Source organism: Battus philenor, unplaced genomic scaffold (assembly GCF_028537555.1).
Source record: "Battus philenor isolate CCGP_79_NKW_IND1 unplaced genomic scaffold, ilBatPhil1.0.hap1 SCAF_1, whole genome shotgun sequence".
In the NCBI taxonomy this organism is placed as follows: domain Eukaryota; kingdom Metazoa; phylum Arthropoda; class Insecta; order Lepidoptera; family Papilionidae; genus Battus; species Battus philenor.
In genome coordinates, this window is record NW_027181661.1 from 10,299,826 (window position 1) to 10,325,401 (window position 25,576).

Sequence of the window (25,576 nt, forward strand, 5' to 3'; positions counted from 1 at the left end):
CTGCAGTAAAATTACCTCGTTCTGACTAAAACCCTCACAGTGTCCCCCATTCTCCTCTATTTGGTGGAGTCCCGGGAACGCCTACACATTTCTGCAGCCGCTTCAAAGAATTTCTGCTTCTTTGCAGCTCCATTTTGAAAAAGTAAAATTCTACAAATAAAATATCTTACGCAGGCTTATTTAGCCCCACCCCTCGACCCCAATTAAAGGCAGAAACGATTCCGAGGGAGGCTCTTAACCTATATGTACAAATAGAACATACATCAACATTCCTCATTAAAGATAAATCGATTTAAAAAAAATAAACATTAAGTGGTAGTAGGTTAATAGCAAGTTAAACAGGCAGCAAAAGACAACTTTCAATAATGCTGTAAACAACTGTGACCTTAATCTTTGTTTATCCTTGGAATACTGGCAAAAAAAACCAAGAAACATACAAAAATTGGCACAATACAATTGGCAAAACTATTGAGAGTTATTTTGTACGTTAATTAATAAACTAACGAGCACAAAAGTACAATAGGCATTTAAATCAGTTTTGTATGCAGCTTTTTTATAAGATTCCATCTAGATAATGAGGACTACATTGAATTTGTAAATACTTTAACTCTTTTGTCATTGACGATTTCAGAATTTCTGAATAGAAATTGGTACTTTTAAATGTGACATTAGAATTTCAGTTCACAACAAACGTTATTTTCGGGTATCCATGTTTATCTTTACACTATATAATTCTTATTTTTTAAATTTAAAAATAGTCACAGAATAAGAGTGGAATCTATTGAAATATATATAACATAAAATACTAATGTTAAGAGCAATGCGATTGTTATTATGAGAAAGGCAATAGTATAACAATTGTACTTGTTAACGGTGCTTAAAATATAAAAATTTTACTTAACGTAAGAAAGAACATGTTTCGTTTCTCGGTTGCGATGTAAAGATAACTTTTGCTTGCACAAGAAGCAGTTAAATTATCAACCGCTTAACGCCTAGTGGTGCTAACAATTTGTAGTACAAATGGTTTCTAAATGCTCTCAATGGCGTGGCCTCTTTTCGCTAATATCAGTCTAGCACTGAAAACGTCGCTGTTGACAGCTGGTGAGATCACTGATGGGTTATCTTAGGGTACCGTGTAGCAATATTAAAAATCTTTTAACTTTTCAATTATAGCCATCACAAAAAATCACTTCTCACACACATCTCTTGATATCACTCCACGATTAAAGAGTTATGATCGTTAATTTGAATGCTCAATTAATATATTTCTTCATAATTAACATTAAATGTGTAAAAGAACAATCATGTTCTGTGAAATAAAGAAATAAGTATATTAAAATTTAAAATTGCGAAACTATCAATGTTTCTGGAAAAATTCCATACTTGTGGTACCACAGTCTCCTTGTATAATAATGAAGGACCACATTATGGAATTGTGACAATGTTTACTGATTAGAAGTTTCACTTATACAACACCGATGCGAATAATTGTGATTTATGTGAATTGCGTATGAATCTGATACCGTATGAATTAATGTACCTATGTACATTGTGTTTTTCTTCTGAGCGTGGAAAATACGAGAAAACTTCGAAAGGCGGTTGTGAAAGTAAGCCGAGCGCGGCGGAAACATCGGCTATGTGGGGTGACCATGTGTGACGGTCGTTAAGATGATCTCCGAGAAATAGTAGTTGCAACACTGGTGACACTAGATAAACATCTAAATAATTAAGTAAAAAGTTTTACCACATCATTTCTAAATATGATTTCTATGTACAACTGTGCTATTTAGCAATTTGAACACTCGAAACTTGAAATAAAAAATTGATAAGAAAAAAAAAATTAAAATCGCGTCGATGAACAATCCGAAACCACGAAATATGGCTGGTATTATGCCAATTAGGCAGATTTTTTTTATTATAATTCAAACTGTACTTCCTTTGATTTTTTTTAATAATATCTGTATCATATTTCACCACATAAGATTCCCCGTTTACAAGTGATGATAAATGAAATTTTTACCTTTTTGGATTTTATACGCCACACATAGTGTATTAACAATGTATATCATTCAAAAATATGTGATCTGCTGATGTTATACCAATTCATATGTTATTGTAATAAACACAGAACTTATCTTTGTTAACTATTGAATGTACCGTTAAGTGCGGTTTAGAGAGGCGTTGGGCTCTGTACCTTTGTATACCTTATAACCTTGAAGTAGGTCATTGAACTTATCGGGAAACGCGGGCAAAGCACGCCGGGCGATGTGTTTATCAAATATAATTCATTTTCGAAAGGCTCTTTGTAAATTCACCATAAGACAGTAATTGAGTAAAGTAAAACTTTAGAAACAATGAGCATTTTAATCTTTATGGTCTATTTTACTATTTGATAAAATTAATATGAAGATTACAATTGCATAAAAATATTTCAACTTGTAAAGTGGTGTTTAAATTATAATATACGCAATTTTTAAAAACGCGTCTATCGCATTTTTCACGTGTAGTCAAAAAACTTATCACGCAAAAAGTTATTAACATTTATCTTATCTAGTTAGTTATTTATATTTTTGGACATATGCTATTATCATTTTTGCTTTATTATATATAATATTCAAATTATAATATTGACATTCATGTAGCTTTTTATAAAGTATTTTATGGCAATCATAATATCGGCAAATACACTGCTCTGACCTCATGGTTTATATTAACTATTACATATCTGCATGCGTTATTGAGGTGCTCCTAAAGCTAAAGCCTTTTGTTGATTGCCTAAAGCACTTGTAAAAATATGTTATATTGATTGACTACCAATACCGAAAATGTTGATGGTTTGCTAGTCCGATGCGAAGTTGCCCCTTATTTGAAAAACCATTACGAGGACTCCAGTAATATTGCGAACTTTAGAACTTAGGAAGTTTAACATACTTTACTTTTATTATTTCCCATTCGACGTTTTTTAAATTCGCAATATGTACAAGCACAGATGTAGGATAAATTTTAACATTAAAAATAATAAAATAATTTCTTTTTACTCGTACCTCAATATCGCTGTCGATGAAATTAAATAAATATAAAAATCTGTTAATAAAACTTCGGATGAATCGAATTTACGCAGCTTGCTGCCAATTACATTAAATGGAATGATCTGAAGCAAAGCGAACTGCAAGGCGCATTGCTGAGCGAACTATGATACTGTTTGAACCTTTTTTTGCGAAAGTGTCAATTGTAATTGTGTCTGCATGCGACATTTATTTATTTGTATGTGTATCATCATCTAAAAGTACATATAGAGTATTCATGTGAAAAAAAAAACCCATAATGATATTAAAGACTGAAAAAATACTATCTTGTCCTATAATCCGTTGTAACATAATATATCCAATTGAATTGAGGTTCAGTAAATGGTCATCGAAGTCATTAAAATATTACATTACATACGACTGATTCGAGGTCTTGCTGCTCGCTGGTCGGCTTTAATATTTCAATTCGGTCCACAAACATTAGCTTAGTTTTTTATGTGAAGTCCGTGCTCAGTGCTTACGACTTCTATTCTGCAAAAGTTCATGGAGTTGTTTTTCATTAGCATCAATGATAGTATCACCAACAAAGCGTAGGTTGTTAATGAGGTGACCGCCAGCCTATGTACCTCTATTCCAGTCTCTTTGCTCGTGTGTGCCTCTACCTATAATAAACCCTGTTTGTTGTCTAGCCATGAGCTCAGAGATGTAATGTTCAATCGCTTGTTTATTACGTACAAACGCATTTTACTTACATGAGATGTCATATTGCTATCTTACGCCCGTATCATCCAGACCCTGCATCATAAGGGTAAAAATACCGTCGCCTCCACCTGCCTTAGGTTTTAAACGTGTGCTTACTGCTACCACTTCAACGACAAGAATTTCTGGTTCCTTATTGGTATAATATAACAGTTTCAAACATAGATTGATAAATTCCCTGTCCAGGTTTAAACAGTATTAACTTCTCTATGGCCCAAGTTGGGTTTGAATTGCCTAGTAAAAATTCTTAACTTTTGTGTTTGCCTACTTTCAATTACTTGATTTCTCATCACAGATAGAGTAGATGTAAGCATTTCTATGCCTTCCGCGCGTATGTTGCACTTTCCTATTCAGGTTATTGTACTTCAGCTGACCTGCGGCAGATTTCATGCCCTCTCTTTGACTGCTTTCTTTCACTTAGACGGCGGTTCCTGCTTAGCCAGTGTGAGATCAGCGACTTCTAAAATGGATTTTGAGTCTCCTTCAGAAAGCTACGGCTGACTCCAAGGGGTCCAAAACTAGCTTCTGCAGTCGAGATTTAATACTCAGGTGAAAAGCTCGTTTCCGGGGTCAGGCGGCGAGAGTGGATTGGACGTCTCTTTAAACCGGTTTTTAAATGAATCCTAATACATAAGCGTTCGGTTATCGCTGCCGCAATCTGCTCCTGGTCGTTTTTTACCATGTGTGCTTGACGATCTCCAACAGTTTGCTAACATTTTATAATCAATTTAATTTGTGCATAGTTGCCTTATGTGTTGTTGAAACCACGTATTCATTACGGAGTGGTTATTTTCGGCACAATATTCCAATGCAATCGTCCACCGTCCCTAAGAAGGTCATCGACGGCTTTATTGTCAATTTTAGCCATTAATTCTCTAAGTACTTCTTTACTAGATATCTCTTATTATACTCTGGTTAGTGAATCGTAAAAATGTGATTTCTCAGAGTATCTTAATTCTTCGGACGAATCAGACGAAGGCCCCTAAATTTGGAATAAGTTAATGGCATGAGGTTGAGCATTAATTTTTAACTTCGCAATTCCATCGGAGATGTTAGGTTGTTGTTGTTGGTAGATGTTTGCTGGCATACGAAAGTATGTAGTTATATATTTGCTTAGGAACTATGAAACCCTCTCTGACAATATGGTGTTTTATGTTAACATAATTATTGATAACAAAGTTCCTATTGTTGATAAGCGCTTGACTCTATTTAATGTGGGTTTCACTAGGTCCCAGAACGTCGAGTCCGCACCTTTTCATTACAACCTTCAAGAATTTTTTTTCCAATATTGATTATCTCCACTTTTCCCTATTGCAAAAGACTATGTATATATACATTGCATGTTCATACATTCAAATCTTTTTTTTCGAAATGATATGGAATTAGTTTTTCCATTAGTAACCCCAGTTTCTGCTAGTTGCCTGCTAGCGTATAGACTTACAGCCGGTAGCCCATAGCACACCAGGCGACTCGGACTGGTTCTGGCGCCGAGTGTTAGTGGGAGCGCCCAACAAATCCTTATTCACATTGTCATTAATCATATTGACTTTCTTAGGATACAGTAACGGCAGTTTCCTAGTTTTACCCGTACCAGTCTTTTGAAGTTATTTGAATGTCCTCAGGCCACTGAAGCCTTCCTGTAAGCAAGATTGTCTGGTTAATTGACTGATGCTCAATGCTCGGTGTTGCTACGCAGAGGTATATCCCGCGGACGCGAGTAGCTCTGCCCCCTTTATTAAATAATTTACACAAAAATGTATTCAAAAAATGGTCTATGGTTAAATAGAAAGGTAAATTTACATACTTTACTAAACTTTAATTCTATCTTTTCCAGACATGTTACGAAATGGAGCGATACCTTAGAGAGGAACCGAGAGGAAAACGTCGTGAACCTCCACTGGAGGAGGAATGGGCCCGGTCGGCAACCTGCTCTCCCCCTTCGCCGCAGTCACCAACTTCGCCGCGAAGGTTTACTGTCACTGTCGTAAAGAGTGAACCCGCCAGCGATTCTGATGAACCGAGAGGTTAGTAAATTTTGCAGTCAATTTGAAGGGCATGCTCTTCAAACGTTTAGTAATGTTTGAAAAGAGATCATAATAAGTGACGTTAATAATAGGTCTTAACCTATGAACTTACCGTTTTAAAGAACTGCATCTCATGCATGTCTGCCAATAAATTCTTTATTTAAATAAATGTTGTTTTATACAGGTATTCTTTTTTCAAATTCAGTTATTGTTTATAGATAAGTGCTCTAGTTTGAATGTATTTGTATCTCTTTAATCACCATATAAATTTGTGTAATTATGGAATACTAGGTCTGTCGCGGAACTAATACGGCACAGACGGCCCACAACTTTTACGATGTGAATGGAGTGAACACCACTAACGAACGCGCGACGCGTTATTGGTTTGAACGCTTCGGACATGAAAATTTTGATGAGAATAATGAACATCAAGGTCGCACCTAACCTAGTCAACAACGACAAATTAAAAATTATTGTAAAAGCTGACAACAGTTAATCTACCGCGCAAATACCAGCTGCTTTGAAAAAAAATTGGGACTGCGAAAAGCTTGATAAATGGGTGCCTCACGAACTGAACAAACGTTACCGCGATGAATGTTGCCACTGGTTGATATGTACCTTACTCGTATATTGACTAATAAACACACAAACAAGGGAGATTTTAACCGCACTGTCACTTACGATCAAAAATGCATTGTTTTTAATATCATCAAAGTTGGGTAGACCCGCCTGCTGAACCCAGCCAATGTGCCAGCCGAAAACTGCTAGAAACCCCCTTGAAACTTCTTACCAAATGAAACTAGTATTAGTGCAGATACATACTGCGAGAACACAATTAAGTAGAAACTCACAAATCTTCGACTAGTTTTGGTAAATCGCTGGTCCCAGCAGTTCCTGTCCGATAGCACCCAACTTCCTACGGCTCAATAGATGGCCTCTAAGCTGCAATACCTAGGGTTGAAAGGTCATCCACCGGACTCACTTTGAGGCGGCCGACTTCTGTTTTTCAAAACTTGGTAAATTTCTTCGTAGAAAAAGTTTAATACTCGAGAGGAAGTGAAAATCCAAAATGCTTTAGAAGAGTTTGCTCCCTCCTTTGCCTTTTTTGATAAAGGATTTGGATATGTCCAGTATGTCAGTAGATATGTATCGTTAGCAAGAGTTCTTACTTTCATTAAACGGAATATAAAATAAAAATTGACTTACATTTTGTAAACTGAACGTCAATTTCAAAAGTGTAGATCAATACTTTAAGGTTGGATGACTTTCGCGGATCTGTCTAGGTGAGCACAGGCAGTTGGTTAGTAAGCGATGTTCGTTTCAATCAATGTATAAATACGGTGAACAAAAATCTGAACTGGCAGAGAAATTTGTAAAGTTTGCATTGTTTAGGTCTGCACTTAACATTACGCATGAATGAGCCTCCTTCTTACCTCGATGTCTTTTTGAATGAAAATATTGTAAATGTATCAAACCTTGCTATGTGTATATTTATATCCTATGCTGTAAAGTGCGCTCTTGGTAATGGTTTATTCATGGTCATTATCTAATTTTTCAGATATCTAATGTTGATTAAATAAATAGACGGAAATATTCAATCTTATTATTTTTCATTTCCAATATTAACTGTTGATTCATAAATACTTCCTCTAAATAAAAGAGAGAAAAATGTACAAAGGTCAATCGAATTTGGTCTAAAATCGCGATAAAAATTAACGATCGTATATCAAAAGAAAAGTTAGTTATTGAAATTCCGTTAAACCTTTGGTATATGTAAATCAAACTAAATTTTACGTATTATTAATTATTGTACAAATAATTCTTAATTCCCTGCATGATTTTATTGATAAATTGACGCAGTTCACCAATGAGATTTAGAAAGATTTTGTTCTACCACGAATACCTTAACATTTTTCTTTTAATTTTAATGATATTTGACAGCGCTTACAGAATCTTATCTATAGAACAACAAAATATAAAAGGAGATTTCATAACCCCTCGTTTTTGGTTAAGTCCGTAACAAACGTGCTTTGCTTGCTATGAAATAGCGATGAATAGTTGCGAAATTGATTTTTATTTAAATTTTTTGACATTTCGTACACGGGGATTGAATTTTCGTTGCACACGTTTAATTTGTACTTAAAATGAATTGTTTTCGTTTTATAAATACTTGTTTAATGTTGAATACATTATTAATTTGTTTGCTACATGGTTTTTTTGGGAAAATATTCAAAGGTTTCTTATATTACAACATATTTTAACTGTAATATGAACGATTTTTAGTAGCACTCTTTTCTGAGGTATGCATCTACCGTATAAAAAAGAGTTGGGTATATATACAATTTCTGTAATACATCAGAACGGATAAAATATGATATGACAGGAAATGTATTGCACTACAACAAATACGATTTGTATTGCTTCCCAAACGAGGGCGTCGCCCGCACAGGAAATCCGCACAATTAAATTTCTTATGCGGGTCCTGGCAAAGTTATAATCTGAACTCTATTGGATATAGAGATACTAGATAAATAATAAGTCTTTCTATTGTTTTTACTAAAAACTGCTATTCTCTATTTGCCAGCCTACAAGTATAAACCATGACATAGATAAAAAATATTATTAAAATTATATAGAGAGTCCATAAACGAGAAAACACGTAACAGTTCAATAAATATTTACTTGACAAGTAACATTTTTGAGATAATAAAACTTACACAAACTATTCATAATTACGATTTTTACTATTAACTGTTTATAAGACAACGGGAGATCGACATATCCTAATATCATCAAAAAAATTTTGCTAGAAAGTATTTCATGTATTTAATTGTAAAAGATTTAGCCACATGGGTACTTACTATTATTTAGATAGTATACTAACAACTGCAACGGTTAAATATTAAATGTTCAATAAAACAATTTGACTCTACAATAAGTACTGTTTTTTTACAAAACAAGAGTAGCAGATTAAAATTTTTCAGTTTAATTTCTATTTCCAAACTCCCCAACATCGCATGAATTTGACTCTGAAAAGTTTTTTCGTACAGTCGCTCGTATAAAACTATGATACACATGCTACAAGGTTATTGGGTCAAACCATTACTAAATTTTATTTTAGATGTTTATTCTGAAATATGCTCTCAAACTTCGTTTATAACTTTATGGATCTAATTTTAACGTTTTTAGTAATGAAATTTTTTATTTATTTATTATGAGCGTCTATAACTTTTTGTTGGTTTCAAATATTAATAATTATTATGCTCGTTTTTAATAGCCTTTTCACTCCAACGTATCTATATGATAAAATACCGGTATAACTGTTTCAAACATATATACAGTGTAGAAGCGCTAGATTTTTAAATTACAAAACTACGCATATTATAAAAAGAATGATTTTAATTAGGTATTATTTGTATTAAAACTGTGTCAAAACATTAATTTTTCACATCGTATAAGTGAAAAAGAAATCCATGGCTGGCAAGTGTGCGAACGTTACGTAAAAACAATTGAAAATTTTGGTACTTAAAGAGGCATCCAGTGAAATTTTCCCTCTCCGATTTATGAATAGATTTCGTTGCATATATAAAGCAACGTCATGACGAAAACTCTACTTTAGTCCTATTCACTTTTGCCCTATCCCCATCATCAGCATTTCAGCTGTAGGACGTCCAAGGCCTCAGGGCTGCCCTGTATATTTCCGACAAGACCAGTTGAAAGCGGACTACATCCATCGTCTTTTAGCGACTACACGTTATCTCTTGATGAAATACTAGTAGGCCAAATTGTAATTCGTTACGGAAATCTTAACTATAGTTGCTAAATTTTACTCCCATGTACAAAGTTTGTAGACTATAGCAGGGCGCTCTCGTCCATGAAAACGTCTTGCAACTCGTTAAATTCCTGCGGTGCTCATTCATTGGTCATCTTAATTATTTCTATCGTACAAAACAAATGAAGAATGAAATTGTTTCGATGCATTCTTTTAGGGCAGAGCTGCACAACGTTTTCTGTAACAACTTTTACTTTTCAAAGTTTTTCAATATAAACGACAATACTAAATAATTTTCTACTTATGTTATCGGTGCAGTTGTCTTGAATACACGGAAGCAATGATTGAAACAAACATTCGATTTGTCACACGTACATGACTTAGACTTATTGGAGGTATAAAGTAAGGATGCAATGTTTGTTCTCAATTAAAATACAATTGCTGTTCTCACCGATTTCAGAGGAGCCTCCATGCCCGACTCCAGTGCGTCGGCCGCCGGTTGCGCGTCACATCGCCACACCGGCACACACGGCGGACCCTCGCCGCCGTGTTCACCGCTGCGAGTTCCCAGCCTGCGATAAAGTCTACACTAAGAGCTCGCATCTCAAAGCGCACAAGAGGACGCATACAGGCTAGTACTAAAGCAACCCTTAAAATTAACTCAAAGATCTAATAGTGTACATATATAAGATGACCCGAACGCAATGGCAGCGATCACTTCACGCAAAAATGTTTCACACAAAAGTATTGTGACCGTAGTGAGCTAGCAATACAGAGCATGCACTATACACTACACATATATTTTTCTATGCTCTGACATACTGTCTCATCACCACATGTCTGAAACCATAAGCTTTAGATAGACACTTGAAATTTGATAACAATATTCCTTTCACCGAGTAGAAACAACTAAAAAAATCTAAACTGTTAAAAACAATAAACAAACTTAACGAGATTTCTTCCCCGAGTGTAATTATAGGTATAAAACAAGGCCCTAATATTTTTGTATATTAAAAATACCAAAATTTTATGAAATTGCACCCACAAAAGGTAGTTTATTGGTATTATTTACATCTTTATACCATTGACGGCCGTGAAATAAACTAAAATTAGGTAGTTATTTTTTTTTAAATAAATCATGTAATTAGGTAGATAATAGCTTATGGACCATGACACCTAAGGTTAAAACATAGACAACAACGTCTAAGACGCAAAAGGTGTCGCCCGATAGATAGAAATATGCAATTTACTCATGAAAGCGTCTGAAAAATAAAATCATAAAAATATTCTTTGTGTCTCTTGCAGCGTATGCTGAAGCAAATAGTATTTCGTTATCTTAAAATGCATCAAAAGACTATAAGACGGTGCCATCTTATTCATTAATGTTTGATTTTTTTACAACGGCCTAAACGTTTTTTTCTAACACATTATTATAGTCTTGAACTAACATCTTAATAAATTTTCTAAGAAAAAATGTTAAAGGCGTTATAAAAAAAGAATAAAGGTTATGAATAAAATATCCAAATCATGTTATCAAAATGATCTCGAAAACTAGGACAAAGCATTGGACCGGTGTCATTGAGATTATAAATAAAGTATAGAGAAGAATACCGTTTATTGACTACATTGACCCGTTTTATTTTCCTTCAATTTTATTCACTCGTTATGCATGCTTGTCAATGTATTGACATGTTATCTGTTATAAATTTGTTCTATTTTTATTGAATCGTTTGCTCTAGAATAATGTATATATTAAAATATAATGTATGTAATGGAAAAAAAACAGTTTCTATTCACTAACCTTAACTTCACAGAAACTATCAAAAGAACATTAGAAAGCAACTTTTGTATACTCTATATTTTAACGAATATCAAAAAGAAATTTAATTAGCTTCAGTCTCATGTAGTGCGAAAAAAAGTTTGCTGTTAATCCATCGACGAGAAAAAACTGTACTTACTTTACCTAAAAACCAATTTATGAAAGCAGTTTCAATTATTGATAAGGATTTAATACGTGCGTGGTATCCAATTTGAAAGTATAGCGTGCGAACTATATAGCTTCAACAGTGGGTTAAACAATTTCATACTGTCAATCTCTATACTTACGAGTACAAATTTCACGTTAATTAAATTGTATATTATTTACAGTCAGTCAGTGTTATGATAATCGAATTAAGTTCCGTTTTACAAAGAATATATAATCTGTTAACCGAAAACTTACGATATTAGTTAAAACATTTCATAAGACGTAATAATAATTCCCTTGGATCGATAATCGATTTACAGTATATAGCCATAAGATTTTAAAGAAATACAAATGAGTACAGGTTTTTGTGTTCATCATTTTAATTGCTAACAGTGTAAGTAAAGTAAAGTGATGTCGTTTCAGGCGAGAAGCCGTACAAGTGCTCGTGGGAAGGCTGCGAGTGGCGGTTCGCCCGCTCCGACGAGCTGACCAGACACTATCGCAAGCACACGGGCGCGAAGCCTTTCCGCTGCCGTCACTGCGAGCGCTGCTTCTCGCGCTCCGACCACCTCGCGTTGCACGCCAAGCGCCACGCGTAACTACAGAACCTACCTGCAGCTGCCCAGAACCGAAACAAAAAGTAGGCAAGTCCGGAAGCGATCTCACAAAACTTGGAAGAACAAGGTGCTTCTCACACTGGCGCGCGCTCTTGTATTTAAGTTTATAATTACGTTCATGGTTGTTGTTATTTGTGATCTTCGGAATTGAATGTTGATTGGTCGTTTAGCGTTTGTTTCGCCTCGGTCTGCCTACGTCGCGCGCGCCTCTGGGAGGGCAGGTGTCCGCGGAGTGTCGCAAGCCAAAGAATACCGCTACAATCTGTAGCCGAGTCAACACTCATTGCACCTAATGCTTTAAAGTTATTTTTATGCCTTATTATTTTAATTAATTGTAAAAGTGAAAAAAAAAATCTCTTTAATGTTTTGGCCTCTATCGTTTGGGCGGTACTTTGTTGCAATATGAGAACGTTTTATATTTGCCGTTGTTTATTGTGTAAAAGTTTTTGTAAGCTTTGTGTATAGAAAGGTTCATTTATGTCGGCCGGTCGCAAAGCGGCCGAGTGCCGAGAGTTGTGCCATCGTTGGCGGTTCGCGGCCCGCCAAACTGCATTTCAAACTACGTGACATATTATTTATTGGTTCGCGGGAAGTTCGGCCGATATTCCCACCGACGCCCAGCACAACCTTAGTTTTAAGCTTAGTAGGATGTGCGTCGCGTTACCTGATGTTATGTCGATATTTCGCAACAGTTTCACACGTGATGGTCAGTCTTATCTCTCAATCCTATTTCAAACAATCTTTACGCTACTTTCCTTGTGACTGTTACGAAAAATTGACAAAAAAGTATGTTTATTTTAAATATTGTTCATTTTATACTACTAAAATATTTAATGTAAGTGATTTATTTACTTTAAGTTCTCTAATTATCTCTTTCATTCCGACGGTGTAAGCCCCGCGGTGCGAACCTTACTTATTTGTGTGTAAGGAAACGTCAGCACGATTAGTCGCGCGGCGGGGTTTAATTTAGATTGTAACAACGCCTCTGCACACGTAGTATCCTTATAAATGTAAGTATATTTTTTATCTATATTATAATACGTTTATCTTCGTAAACTGAATAGGTAGACACGAAATATTTTCAGCACACTTAAGCTAAGTGTGCAGAGGTGTATTTAAATATAATTTTATTGATCGGTTGATTCTGAAACACAGTCGCCAATTTTTGTCGAATCTCCCTAAGTTGCAGGTTTTCTTAACAATGTAAGCAACAACGTTCAAAAACTTTTACCGCCGCTTACAAGTTTATCCTTTGTGTTCAAATATTTAAATTAAATTGTAAGTGTGACACATCGAAATTACTTTTACAGAACTTTTACCGTCGTACTTAATCACGTTGTCGGTTGTAACCTCTTTGTAATGTAGTCACTTCCTAATATTTCAATAGTAACTAACATGAGCAAGTAGCTTAGCGGCTGGGGAAGCTACAAAACGTCAGGGTTCACAGGACTCTGTATGTACAGGGTGTTCATATAGTGGTGTTTCCAAAACACTCCCAACAAATATTAGAAAAAACTTTGACCTAAATAAATAATGATCAACCGTAATCTTTTTTGATGCATTTTATGTAATTTATAATACATAAGTACAACGACTGCTAATATTTTACTGCCATATAAAATAAAATGTGAGGAGGCGAAAGCGCGCTGTTTTTATTTATAATGGCTATTGGGTTCCAGTATAGTATCAGTAGGTATGAATAAATTTTGCGGTGAGTGAATCTCTATCCTTTAGGTAAAATCCCGGGGGCCAATAACGCTGTCTTCCCGATTATTATACTTTTTAACAGTTCTCGGGACTTACACCTGTAGTAAATAGAACAACGCAAGTCCTAATGGACAAGTGCATTGAAGTAATAGGCTCATTTAAATTCACCGAGGCTCACGAAATTGCCAAATGCACAATCAAATTAGTTAAAAATTTTTACCAATTCATTACAAAACCATTATTACAAGCCTGTTTTTCAATATACACAAGAAAGCTATAAAATAACTACAACAGTCAAAATGACGAATTGTAGTTTTATAAGAAGTTAAAAAACTGAAACACTAATAAACTTGAATAATTACTTCCTTATGTAATCGATGTTAGTAACATAAATAGATGTTTTTAATCGAATTTAGTGAACAAATATCGTTGTTTCTCTAATTTTCTATATTAATGTGTAGTTATGGGACATTTAATAATTCTTTTTCATGTTCTCTTTGTCTGTGTGAATGTTTATCTGGTTATGTGAAAAATATAATGTTAAGGTATAATTAAAAATGTGATTCATAAGTTTATTCAGCATATGCATAGTGATTTACATATAATAGAAATAATATGTTATAGTAAATGTATGGGGATGTTCTGTGTATTAATGTAATTGTAATGCTTAAAGGCAAAGTATAGATGTGATTAGGTATAAAATATTATGAATATGCACGTGAGCTGATAATTGCAAATTAGTAGATGGATAGATAAAAGAAATATTATATTGAAATATAGGCGTATATTAATTAAATTCTTTAAATCTTAAAAAAAATTTTTGATGTAAAAGTTGCGACTGTGTATAAAGAATCAACAAATCAGAATATGTGTGTTGCGTATGAACCTACTGAATCAAAAGAGCACAACTTTCCATTGTTTTTCCATTTATGTACTCCAAGATTAATATATTATTATGTGTAGTCACACATATAAGTTCCTTCGTCGTCATCTGACCTCTGCAATGATCCGTTGCAGTCCTCGCCCGGGAATTCTCCACTGTTATTGTTATCCTAATAAGGATTGTCGCAGGAATGGATCAGGTGACGTTGATTTTATACCCAATTTATAAATTAAAATAATTATTTTTTGTAAAACTCTCTTGTTGAAGCTCATATATTTTGATCACTTTGCTGTTGTTTAAGTAATAATATATTATACCTCATACCTAAATGCTATTCAGAATTTAATGGACGAAGGGTAGTTAGTTTTCGTTTATAATACAAAATATTTTGATATTTTTCATCTTTACATCACATTTTATAATTAGTCACATGAAAGTTATTGTGACTTCATGATAACGTTATTATTAAAAAAGATATTTTCATTACTGTAATGTTTATAATGTTATTCGTTTTAGGTTTACTTTCCTATTTAATTTTTCTTTACGTTGTGCTTTTTAACCAACAAAAACATACTTAAAAATTACATTTGCTAGGAATTTATTAAAATTTTTACCATGCGATTGACCTGCGTATGTCTCGTAGCAAAGGCCTTTCGAAATATTTAAGTGAAATTAGCTCATTTCATTGTTTTTGTCTTATTGCTGTCGATTTTTTCAATACGTAAATAATTGATCAGTGATGAAAACTCATATTTGATTAATGGTATCGATTTCTTTATCCAAACATTCCAGTGTGCTTCTAGCTCGGTAGGTTGATGCCTTATATGCTTTTGCTGTGCGATATGCATACGGTCGGTTAAACTGTAATTGTTCCATATAAGAATGTTGCCCCAGTTGATACCCAGGAGAGGCGTGTTTTATTTTTAGTTTTGTTGATATACATTTAACGTTTAAAGTAGGAATGCTTACACTTTAAACCAACCGGAAATGCAGCGCAGTAATTTGTGTCAATAGGATAGCATGATTAATGATAGGGTAATTGACATTTACTGTTTACTTTTATGCCAAAATGTGAAAATTTACTCTGTTCTTTAACAATTTACTATTAAATTAACATTATAAATAATCGTCATCAATCATTAATACGAATGTCTGTGATTATGATTCATTGCACAACTTACAGGATTATCATTTTCAAATGTAATAATCCCATTTTGAATTCAAAAAAAATCACTTTTTATATATTAAAATTATTACTATATTATTACAGTAAATAATATATTAAGGTAATGTAACATAAACAAAATAATTTTTGCAGTCTATAAAATAATTTTGGACGGTTCTTAAACTTTTAATAAGTAATTATATCGGATGTAATAATGATATGTGGTGATACATGATTAATACAGCCCTGATTTTTTTTATCTATTGAAAGATTTGAAAGTTTGTTAGTTCGATAATATATACTGCTTTCTATGTTCGCTCTGTCTCTTATGGTGATTATTCAACGAATCTTTATGTTGATATTAGATAGATTAAATACTGCATACTCTATTTATGAAACTACAAAACGTGTCTTGTCTGCTTGACGCGGCTTATGTTTCTTTCCGGACCACTTTCATTTCGTCAATCAAAGTTCGTGATAAACTAGGGAGTAATAGACAACAGTGATTAATACAAAGACTACAAACTCATGTCTCAATAGTAAGCCGTGATTAACAATATGTATGTAAATTGTTTAAGCCGGGGATTTGTGGAAATTATCGTCAATTAATGACAATTCAATAGTTAATTTGGAATTGAGCAAAAACCAAGTCAAATGGCAACTTTGTATCATTTACAAGTGGTAATCAAATTACGTCAGTAATAGGGTAAAATAATTCAATATAGTTGTTTGTCAGATATACGATTAGCGATGGTAACCATTGTAAATCCCCTTTGTCTAATATCTCATTGTTCTACACCTAAGAGAAGCGACAGCTGTTTACCTCTCTAAACTGTCGTACTAATACAATGTACATACCTACTACATTTGTGTAGTTTTACTAACCATATATTTACAGATAATAATATAAAAATATAGTACGTTGTTATTTTCTGGTATTTAATTTCTTTTTTAGTTTTATTTGATTGATGTGTAAGATGGTGTGCCCGCTTGCGGCGGGTTTAGTTACGTAGCATATTGCATTTTGTATTAATAAATTTTTCTTATATGTGATTTTACGTTTATTTTACTATCTATAATAAATACAATAAAAACCTTTATTAATTCATATAATCATTACAATATTAAAAATTTGTATTAAAGTTGTTTTATTCGTCAGAACATATTAGTGGTATAGTGACTGTTGGAAGGTTATTAAAAAATAATAATGAATATTACATAGGTAAAAAGGCATAATTTTTGTGGCATTACATATCAATCAAGTAACTTGAATAAAAAAATTATTATATGATATATAAAAATAAAAGTTCAAATTATTTGTTATATATTTATACGGATTATTTCTATTTGTTTACCATAAAAGATACTTTTGAGCAAAAAATAATGCGTAACGAAATAGAGTATGATCTTATTTATATATTAAATCTTTAAGATAAAATAAAGGTATCACAACAGTCTTCAAAAATTTGCTTAAATGGAGCTAAACACAGATTTTTGTCTGCAACTTTTCATAGTTTTTATTATTTTTATTCATTCTCATACAATCTTATGCAACAAAATATTGATTTTGCATAAAAAACAGAGGTCTAAGTGATTTTACAACTGAAATAATCACAATAGAAAATAAATTTTGTTAATTTTGAAAGAACTTTTCCTCTTGTGATGTCTTCAGGTAGAAAAATTATAAGTCAAATTTCATAAGCATTCTTTATTTTATGTATTTAATTAATAATATACGCTTAACTCATAATTAACTCTCTAATTATCCATAATTTTTTAAACCAACTAACAAGACCCAATTTTAAAAGTTGACTAAAACATTACTACTGTGTATTTAAATTACTCTTTGTTTGTTTATAAAACAACAAAATTACAAATTTACCTATTTTTTATTGTATAGTTACATAAAGTTTTACTTTTAGTGAGGTTTTTTTAACGTGAAATTGCGCAGTTGTAAATTGTAAGCGCCGAATGCAACGGGTCTAGGAGGCGTACTGGAAGAAAATCAATTCTATTGACAATGGGAAGTCATGTTTTACAAACTACGAAATGATACTCATATTATAGAATATTAAGGACACAATTTTTCACAAGGATAGTAAGTATAATAAAATATTTACTGTAGATATTAATCTTTTCATGTTTGTGGTAAAATAATTATTTGTAATTTTCGTACTCATACATCACAATTCTATTCTTAATATTATCTCGATACATTTCAGACATATTAAATAGAATTACTCACTGAAGTTAGTGATGTTTTTCGTAGATTTCACGCATAAAACACATTTTTAAACAGTACACTATAGAAATTGCACTTTTAGCTCAATAGACTAAACACGCATGCGTCTGTCAAAAAACCAATAGGAGAGTCATCTCCAATGCCCGGCTCCGCACGAGGCCCGGGAACGGCCAATGAATAGACGTTAAGTTGTTTCTACGGCAACCATGTCCGGAATTAATGGATTTTTATGCAAAGCAACAAGTAAGAAGAAATGGAGCTGAGAACCCCGGGAAAAAAGAGCGCGATATGATCAAACTATCAAAGTTTTTGGATGTCCAGATTTGCGTGATGATAATCAAGTTAACGGCAACCCATGCTTCTTATGGGTGATTAGTGGATTTATAAATATGACTTAGTATTTATTAAATCGTTTATAATATTTTATATTTGTAAAGTATACATCTTCAAGGGAAAATATGTTAACGCCAATGCTACCTGAATTAGACGACGCGGGACGCCACCCAATGATATATACAGGATCGTGACCAGGGCGAAGTCATGTCAAATAGAAATTAAAACTTCATTCTTAATTCTTACTTTAAACTGGACAGTTAGGTTAGTTTGCTATTAAGTTTGTCATTGTAATTTATTTTATAAAAATAATTATAACTGTTTAGGGTGAATCGCCTGTGGCAGTTTCAAAGTTGTAATTAGTCTATAGTTAAAAATTGCAACTACATTATATGTATATATATATACGGCCACGAGCCAGTAGATGGTGGTAGGCGTGGGAAGCCCCTCATTAGGTAGACCGATGACCTATGCCTTGCAGTTAACATCTATCATATATATATATATATATATGCTACGACCGAAGACTAAGCTGTTTCCATCAGTTTGCAAAACCTAGTGTCAATAGGTAAAGACTTTTTTGTAGTCTTTCAAGGTATTGAATTTCATAATTTAAAATGTACTATCAAAGCTCATAATGTCTCTTTTACGGTTCTTATCAGAAATTTTTGGGGTTTTGTTTAATATCAATTAAATGTTATAGTGTTTTTTTATGCATTGAAGTAGTATTTGTGATTTTACACCAATAATAAATGATATTGTATAAAACGACATCTCTGCAGCGTATCTACAACCTGCGTAATATAACGACATCTATTATTGTATGATGACACTTGTATGTTACAAAGATATCGTGTCGAAGTACACTCCGCGACAAAAGTATAACCCCCCCCTCCCTAATTTTTTCATATCTGATAAAGAATTATAGTTATATTAATATATTACTAATACACAAAATTTGGGTGTTAGTAAGTTTATTATACTATCAATACGTTATTTATTAAATGCATAATTAACCAAATACAAATGCTATTGGGTTTTGCAGTGCGACAAAAGTATAACCCAGGTAATGAAATTTAAATAAAAATTCGAGAAAAATATAACAAACAATAATCATTCATGTAATCTAATATTTAGTAGATCCACCACTTTTACTTATCACCTCAATAATTCGGTCCGGTAAACTGTCATATAGCTTTTTAATTACGTCTTGATTTATATTTTGCCACTCGTCAACTATGACCTTTTTTAACTCTTCAACAGAAGTAAATTGTCTTGATCCACGATAGTCAGCTCGTGATAAATTTCCGCAACAATTTTCAATTATGTTCAAGTCAGGAGAATATGCTGGCCATTCAAGAACTTGAATATTTTTTTCCCTAAAGTAGTCTCTAACTACCTTTGCTCGATGGATACTGGCATTATCTTGTTGAAAAATAAAATTAGGACCAGCAATTCGCACTGCGTGAGAGTTAATTTGCTCGTTTATTACTTCTATATATCATTTACTAGTTATTTTCCAGAACAGAACTTAATATCCATTTTACCTGAGTATCCAATGCCAGACCATACCATTACACTACCACCTCCGGCTTGCCGACGGCTCAATATAAAATTATCTTTTCTTAAATCGTGAAAATAGTAATTAAAACCATCAGGTCCATCCAAATTAAACTTCTTTTCATCAGAAAAAATAACTTTTCGCCACTTTTTTTTCCATTGAACGTGATCTTTTGCAAATTGTAATCTAACTAGTTTATGTTTAGCAGACAACGGTGGTTTTTTTGGTAATTTCTTACGTTTTAAATGCTCACACTCACGTATAATGCGTTGAACGTTTCTTAAATTAGTACTAACACCAGCCTCCGCTGCGATTTGTCTTGCGGTAAGCGTAGATTTTGACGCAACTCTTAGAATTGACCTTCTTTCTCGTGGTGTAGTTGCTCTCTGTCGACCTGTCCGTTTTTTCTTAACATAGTTGTCGGGATCTTTTAAAAAATTTCGCACAACACGATGACTTCTGTTGATGATTTTTATAATTTTCAGAATGCAATTTTTTAATTATATTAATTTCAGTTTCGTTTAAGTGTTTTCCCCGTGGCATTTTAAATAAAAAATAGACAAATATTAACTTAAACAATTTATTTATACATAAGAACTTACGAGTTACACGAAACAAGTATAAACATGAATTGACATGTCCAGTGCACCGAGCTGCTTGAGCCAATGAGACGAATGGGTTATACTTTTGTCGCGCTATCAAACCAATAACTTCGCCGCTGCGTAACAAAGCAGCATCGAAACGTAACTATATATATACCATAGTACTAGAATCAAAAAAACAATGCTGGCGCGTTAGGAATTTATTTACTTGTATTTAGTTTTACAGTAAATATAAAAAAATTCGAGGGGTGGGTTATACTATTGTCGCGGAGTGTAGAAGTTAACGTTATTTCAGTATTACTTGATAGATGCTAGTACTAATATTGGTAAGGGAATACTGGATACTAAATAAAATCTACAAGTTGCAATCAGAACAATTTCATAGTATGTTCCCGTCGTCGTTTCAGGCCTAAGACGCATACTGTAAGGCAAAGGCCTCCCTCAAAATGATTTATGGGGTTTATACCATAATCAACATAGCTTTGAATCCGGGTTGACGATCATAGTGTGGTTTCAAAAACTCAACTTAACAGTTCCCGACTGTGTACTTTTAACAAACGGAAAAAAGCTTTTACTTACAAATCCGTGTTGATTGTTTTAAAGGTGATACAAGCTGTGCTAGCTTAACACAGCGTTCTTAACAACTATGTAATTTTCCAGATGTTAAGCTTTGATTCGAACTTTGATCGAATTTGTTCATTCTCTATAACAGTATTATTATCATATGTCAATTCCTTAAAATTTCGTCAACAAATTGTGTGTTTGGCGATGTTGTATATGCTTTTTTTCATAAATATCTGGAAAATAAATGAAATAGTCGTTACTAAATTTTAACACGTAATTTACTGTAAAATGAGTGAGTGTTCGGTACACAGTATAAAATCAATTTTGAATTATACATTGATTCCTACTTATATTCCTACGTATACACCGAAGTCAAAAATGTGTTAAAATGTTAGAACTTTCATAGAAAGTAGAAGAATGTAGCAGCAAGTTATGTGCTGGTGGACCATAATAAAGTTCACTTTTGTAAATAGTATAAGGATATAATATATAATAGTGTAATAGTATAATAGTTTTGTAAATAATAGTAGAATATAAAACATATTTTCATATTCGAAAATATTCAAATAATAAATTCGAAACATTTTTGAAACTAATATCGTCAAGGAGTCCTCTGGATCTTTAGGAACATTACCCCAAACAACACTGAAGATTTTCAAAGGAATCGCAGGTCGCTATTGAATCCGCCTACATTTCTTCTTAAATGTTTTTCTTTAAATCATTGTATGTTTTTGTAGAATCACAGATGACTGCGCTTGAGAAGGTCCAATTACTAGCCGGTAAGACTTCGTGCTGGCCACTCGAAGTGGCTACTTCATAGATGTGACTTTTCTTTAGAGCATTTTTCGTACGATTTCCATATTGACAATAGATGTATAACAAGTAGTAAAACTTCAAGAAACGAGTAATTGAATGACGATGTAGTGGTTCGATTTGTCAGGCGGAACGCTGTTATTTAATAAAACAAAATGAACTTTACTATGGCTCGCCCTTTATTTTACCAAAAAGAAACTGGTCGAACAGAATAATCGCGTTCAGAGGAGTCTGAGTCGACTCCGAATGCCGGTTAGGCGCTAAGATCTGCGAGGACGCTAAAGCTTCGCTTATCGGGAATAATGAGATGCGACCAGAGTTTCTTAAGCTACGTAGGAAAATATTGATAAACGTAATAAAAAGAAATAAGAATCAATAACCTAAGAAAAACATAAACAAAAAAAACTTATGTTTGCAAAATAATAAGTACATAAATAAATTATGTAATTTTTTTTGTTAAAAAACTGACAAATAAAAGACCCTAACCCATAAATAAGTTAGGGCTACGAGCGGCCTCCAATAGCCCCACTATTCAAAAAAAAAAGAACAGAGTAATTGATTAATATTAACATAATCAGTTCGTCCTGATTTACAAGAGTTTCTTATGAATATTATTCTGCATCACAACATGCACGTCGCCTTGAAGTATAGACTTAATATGACTCATAATTTAAGTTATTCTGCTAGACGTCAGATAACGGCGCCACCTTGGTACGTAGGTAAGTAGGGAGGCGACCTGTTGTAAAAGACACCTGTCACTAGACAAAGACGCACTCTTTATGAGTCATATACAGGTCATTGGTTAAAGATGTAATAGCTTTAAAGGGGTGAAGTAAACAATAATTAATGTTAATATTATCATAACTATCGATATTTTAACAGGATGTACCCTGAATACATTAATAAATAGAAAATGAGTTATAACTTGGTTGTAGGTATAAAAACATATATATATATATATATGTATAATGAAATAATATAAGTAATATAAAACTACATTTTTATATCGAGAACTAGACGTAAAATCTCAAGAGATTTCTTAACGAGTACGGCTGACAAAAAAGTTAAAGTTTATTACCATATTTTCTACCATGAAGTTTGTATAACATTTTGAAATAAACCAAACCAAAACATTTCCTCTGAGATAGTAGCACCCTTTTCCAGTACATGTAAAAACTTGAACTGAGGTAGAATTAAAACAAATATAAATATGCTAAGCTCGTTGACACAAAACGATGCACTAGGCAAATAGTGCTGCAACATTCATTAGCACGTTTTATTTGTTTTTTTACAAGTCGTGCTAATAGTATGTCTTTTTCGATACTTCCCCTATTTTAATTGTTAAGGTATTTCTATGATTTTATGTTATCTGTTATCAAACACGATTAATGTTGACAATTCAAGATTCTTCGTATTATGTTTAAATACAGATTTCATTTTCTTATTATTTATTTGTCATATTAAAACAGTATAAATTGTGAATCAGATCCAAAAGTAACGATGTAAAATAGAAAAACTAGAAAAAGAATAATAGAAGTGACACTGAAAGTTTGTAGAATACAGAAATTAAATTTAGTTTAAACTTTTAGCCTGAAAATGACAAATACAGCTTTTGGGGCACCATTATCCAATTTCCATACTCGTCAATTAATACGACGACCTTTTAGAACTTCTGTTAAAATATATGGTATTATACAGCACAAAGATATCTATCCTCTAAAGAACACTGATATATATTTTGATACATACCAATGTCCAATATTGTTCGAATTAACTGGTAGGTAGATCTCTCGTTAGGCGACGTTTGAACTTAAATCGTATATGTCGATCGTGAAGAATTACGCTACAAAAATTTTCAGGTGTTAAATACACAAAAGCGCTAAAACTGCCACCGATTTGTTAAAATAAATGACTAAATGGTGTGAAAAGATTTGTAGTTATATTCTCAAATTTCAAATTACTTTTAATTATTTATAAACTGACCGTTTCTAATACTTTCACTGTCAAAGTATTGCATTATAATATTAGTAATTGAAGAGTAAAAAATTAACAATGAAATTTTTTCGAGTGATATAAGTGTAATAATAATACCAGTTATTTTTAATTTTATCAGTTTCACTGTTTCCTAGATACTTTTTTTACTCGGATGAAATTATTATTAACAACGTTGTTTTGTCGCATATTTTATTAATCTACTGATATAGCTCTCATAATAATTTCTTACGATAACGTTTTCAATTCCTATTATGTTAATAATATTTCTTGGTTTATTGTAGTACGTAAGTACAGTACGTGTAGTTTTATTAAAGAATATATATATATATTAAACAAATTAAGAACAAACATAAAATTTCTTTGAAGAAAATCAAATATTATTAATACATTTTACACCTAATACACTAAGAAACAACGCATACTCTTATAGCCTAGCCTTTTGCAATAATCGATCGTATGTAGTTAGGTGCGTAAACCTAAGATTTAAGTCTTAAAAAGCTATTTCAATCGCTTCATAACATAACTTCAGATTATATTTGTTTGAGTTTCACGGCAGAATTAAATCCATGATAGTCGTATGTTAATAAATACGTTCCATCAATTTACTTGCTCGTTTCAGTGTACATTTATTTGAAATTGTAAAATAGTTTAAATACTGTACGTGGACGACTTCTTACCGCTTCAAACTTTAATCGGCACATAATCCACATATAACTTTAGCGTACATTTCGTATGTGATAAACCAAAAACGGTATAATTCGAAGAAAAAATACTTTAAAAAACCACATGTTTGGATGTGTTAAATGTAAAATAGAAGATATTATTATTTCATTTCTGCTTCGGGTTGTTATCTTCCCAGTTGTATAATAACAGTTATTGTTTAAATATCTGTTCATATATTTAGAGACGAATAGATGATTAAATGAAATATAGTAGTATTAATAATGTTTTTTTGTTATGTTTTTTTCCTTATATCTTTTTTGCTATGCTATATAGTTAGTGTTTATTTATTTCAGATAATTTTAAGACTAATAAGATAATAATGGTACCATAAAAATTCATATGAATATTAATCGCAAGGAGATTAACGCAGTAACATGATAAAGGTAGATATAAAATTCTTCCTCAACTATAACACCTTTCGAAGCAGAGTAGAATTTAAAATAGAATAGCAAAAGATGACGATTAACATTAACAGGGGTCTTGCTGTTAAAATTATCAATGTTGTGTAGATGATTGTTTTATCTATTTCGAAATATCTTATTTTATCTGAATAAATGCTAACTCGAACATATCTTATTAAACTTACGTCAGAGTGATTGCACTACGACATACTGCACTTCTGTCAACTTTATTTGAACATTGTTAACGCTCGATGGAATTCCTGCTTCATATCAGATCGTTAGAGTGTAGCGACTCTGTCTACACAATTCGCATTAAAACCTTTTTGACAAATTTAAATAGAAAATAAAATTACGAAGGACACAGCAAATGTCGTATAGAGAAATAAAAGGCTATCGATTTTTTGCTGCGCTCGATAAGCTATA

General features: G+C 32.6%; 1 protein-coding gene across 1 annotated transcript in view; it reads left to right on the forward strand.

The window, feature by feature from the left end:
* LOC137921952 (Krueppel-like factor 6) overlaps window positions 1–14,323 on the forward strand; it is a 65,862-nt gene extending 51,539 nt beyond the window's left edge. The window contains exons 2-4 of the mRNA XM_068764758.1: window positions 5,620–5,809; window positions 10,042–10,212; window positions 11,971–14,323. Of these exons, the coding sequence (XP_068620859.1) occupies window positions 5,620–5,809; window positions 10,042–10,212; window positions 11,971–12,146 (537 nt within the window). The 3' untranslated portion in view covers window positions 12,147–14,323. The remainder of the gene's footprint in view (window positions 1–5,619; window positions 5,810–10,041; window positions 10,213–11,970) is intronic.
* Window positions 14,324–25,576: the final 11,253 nt, after the last annotated feature.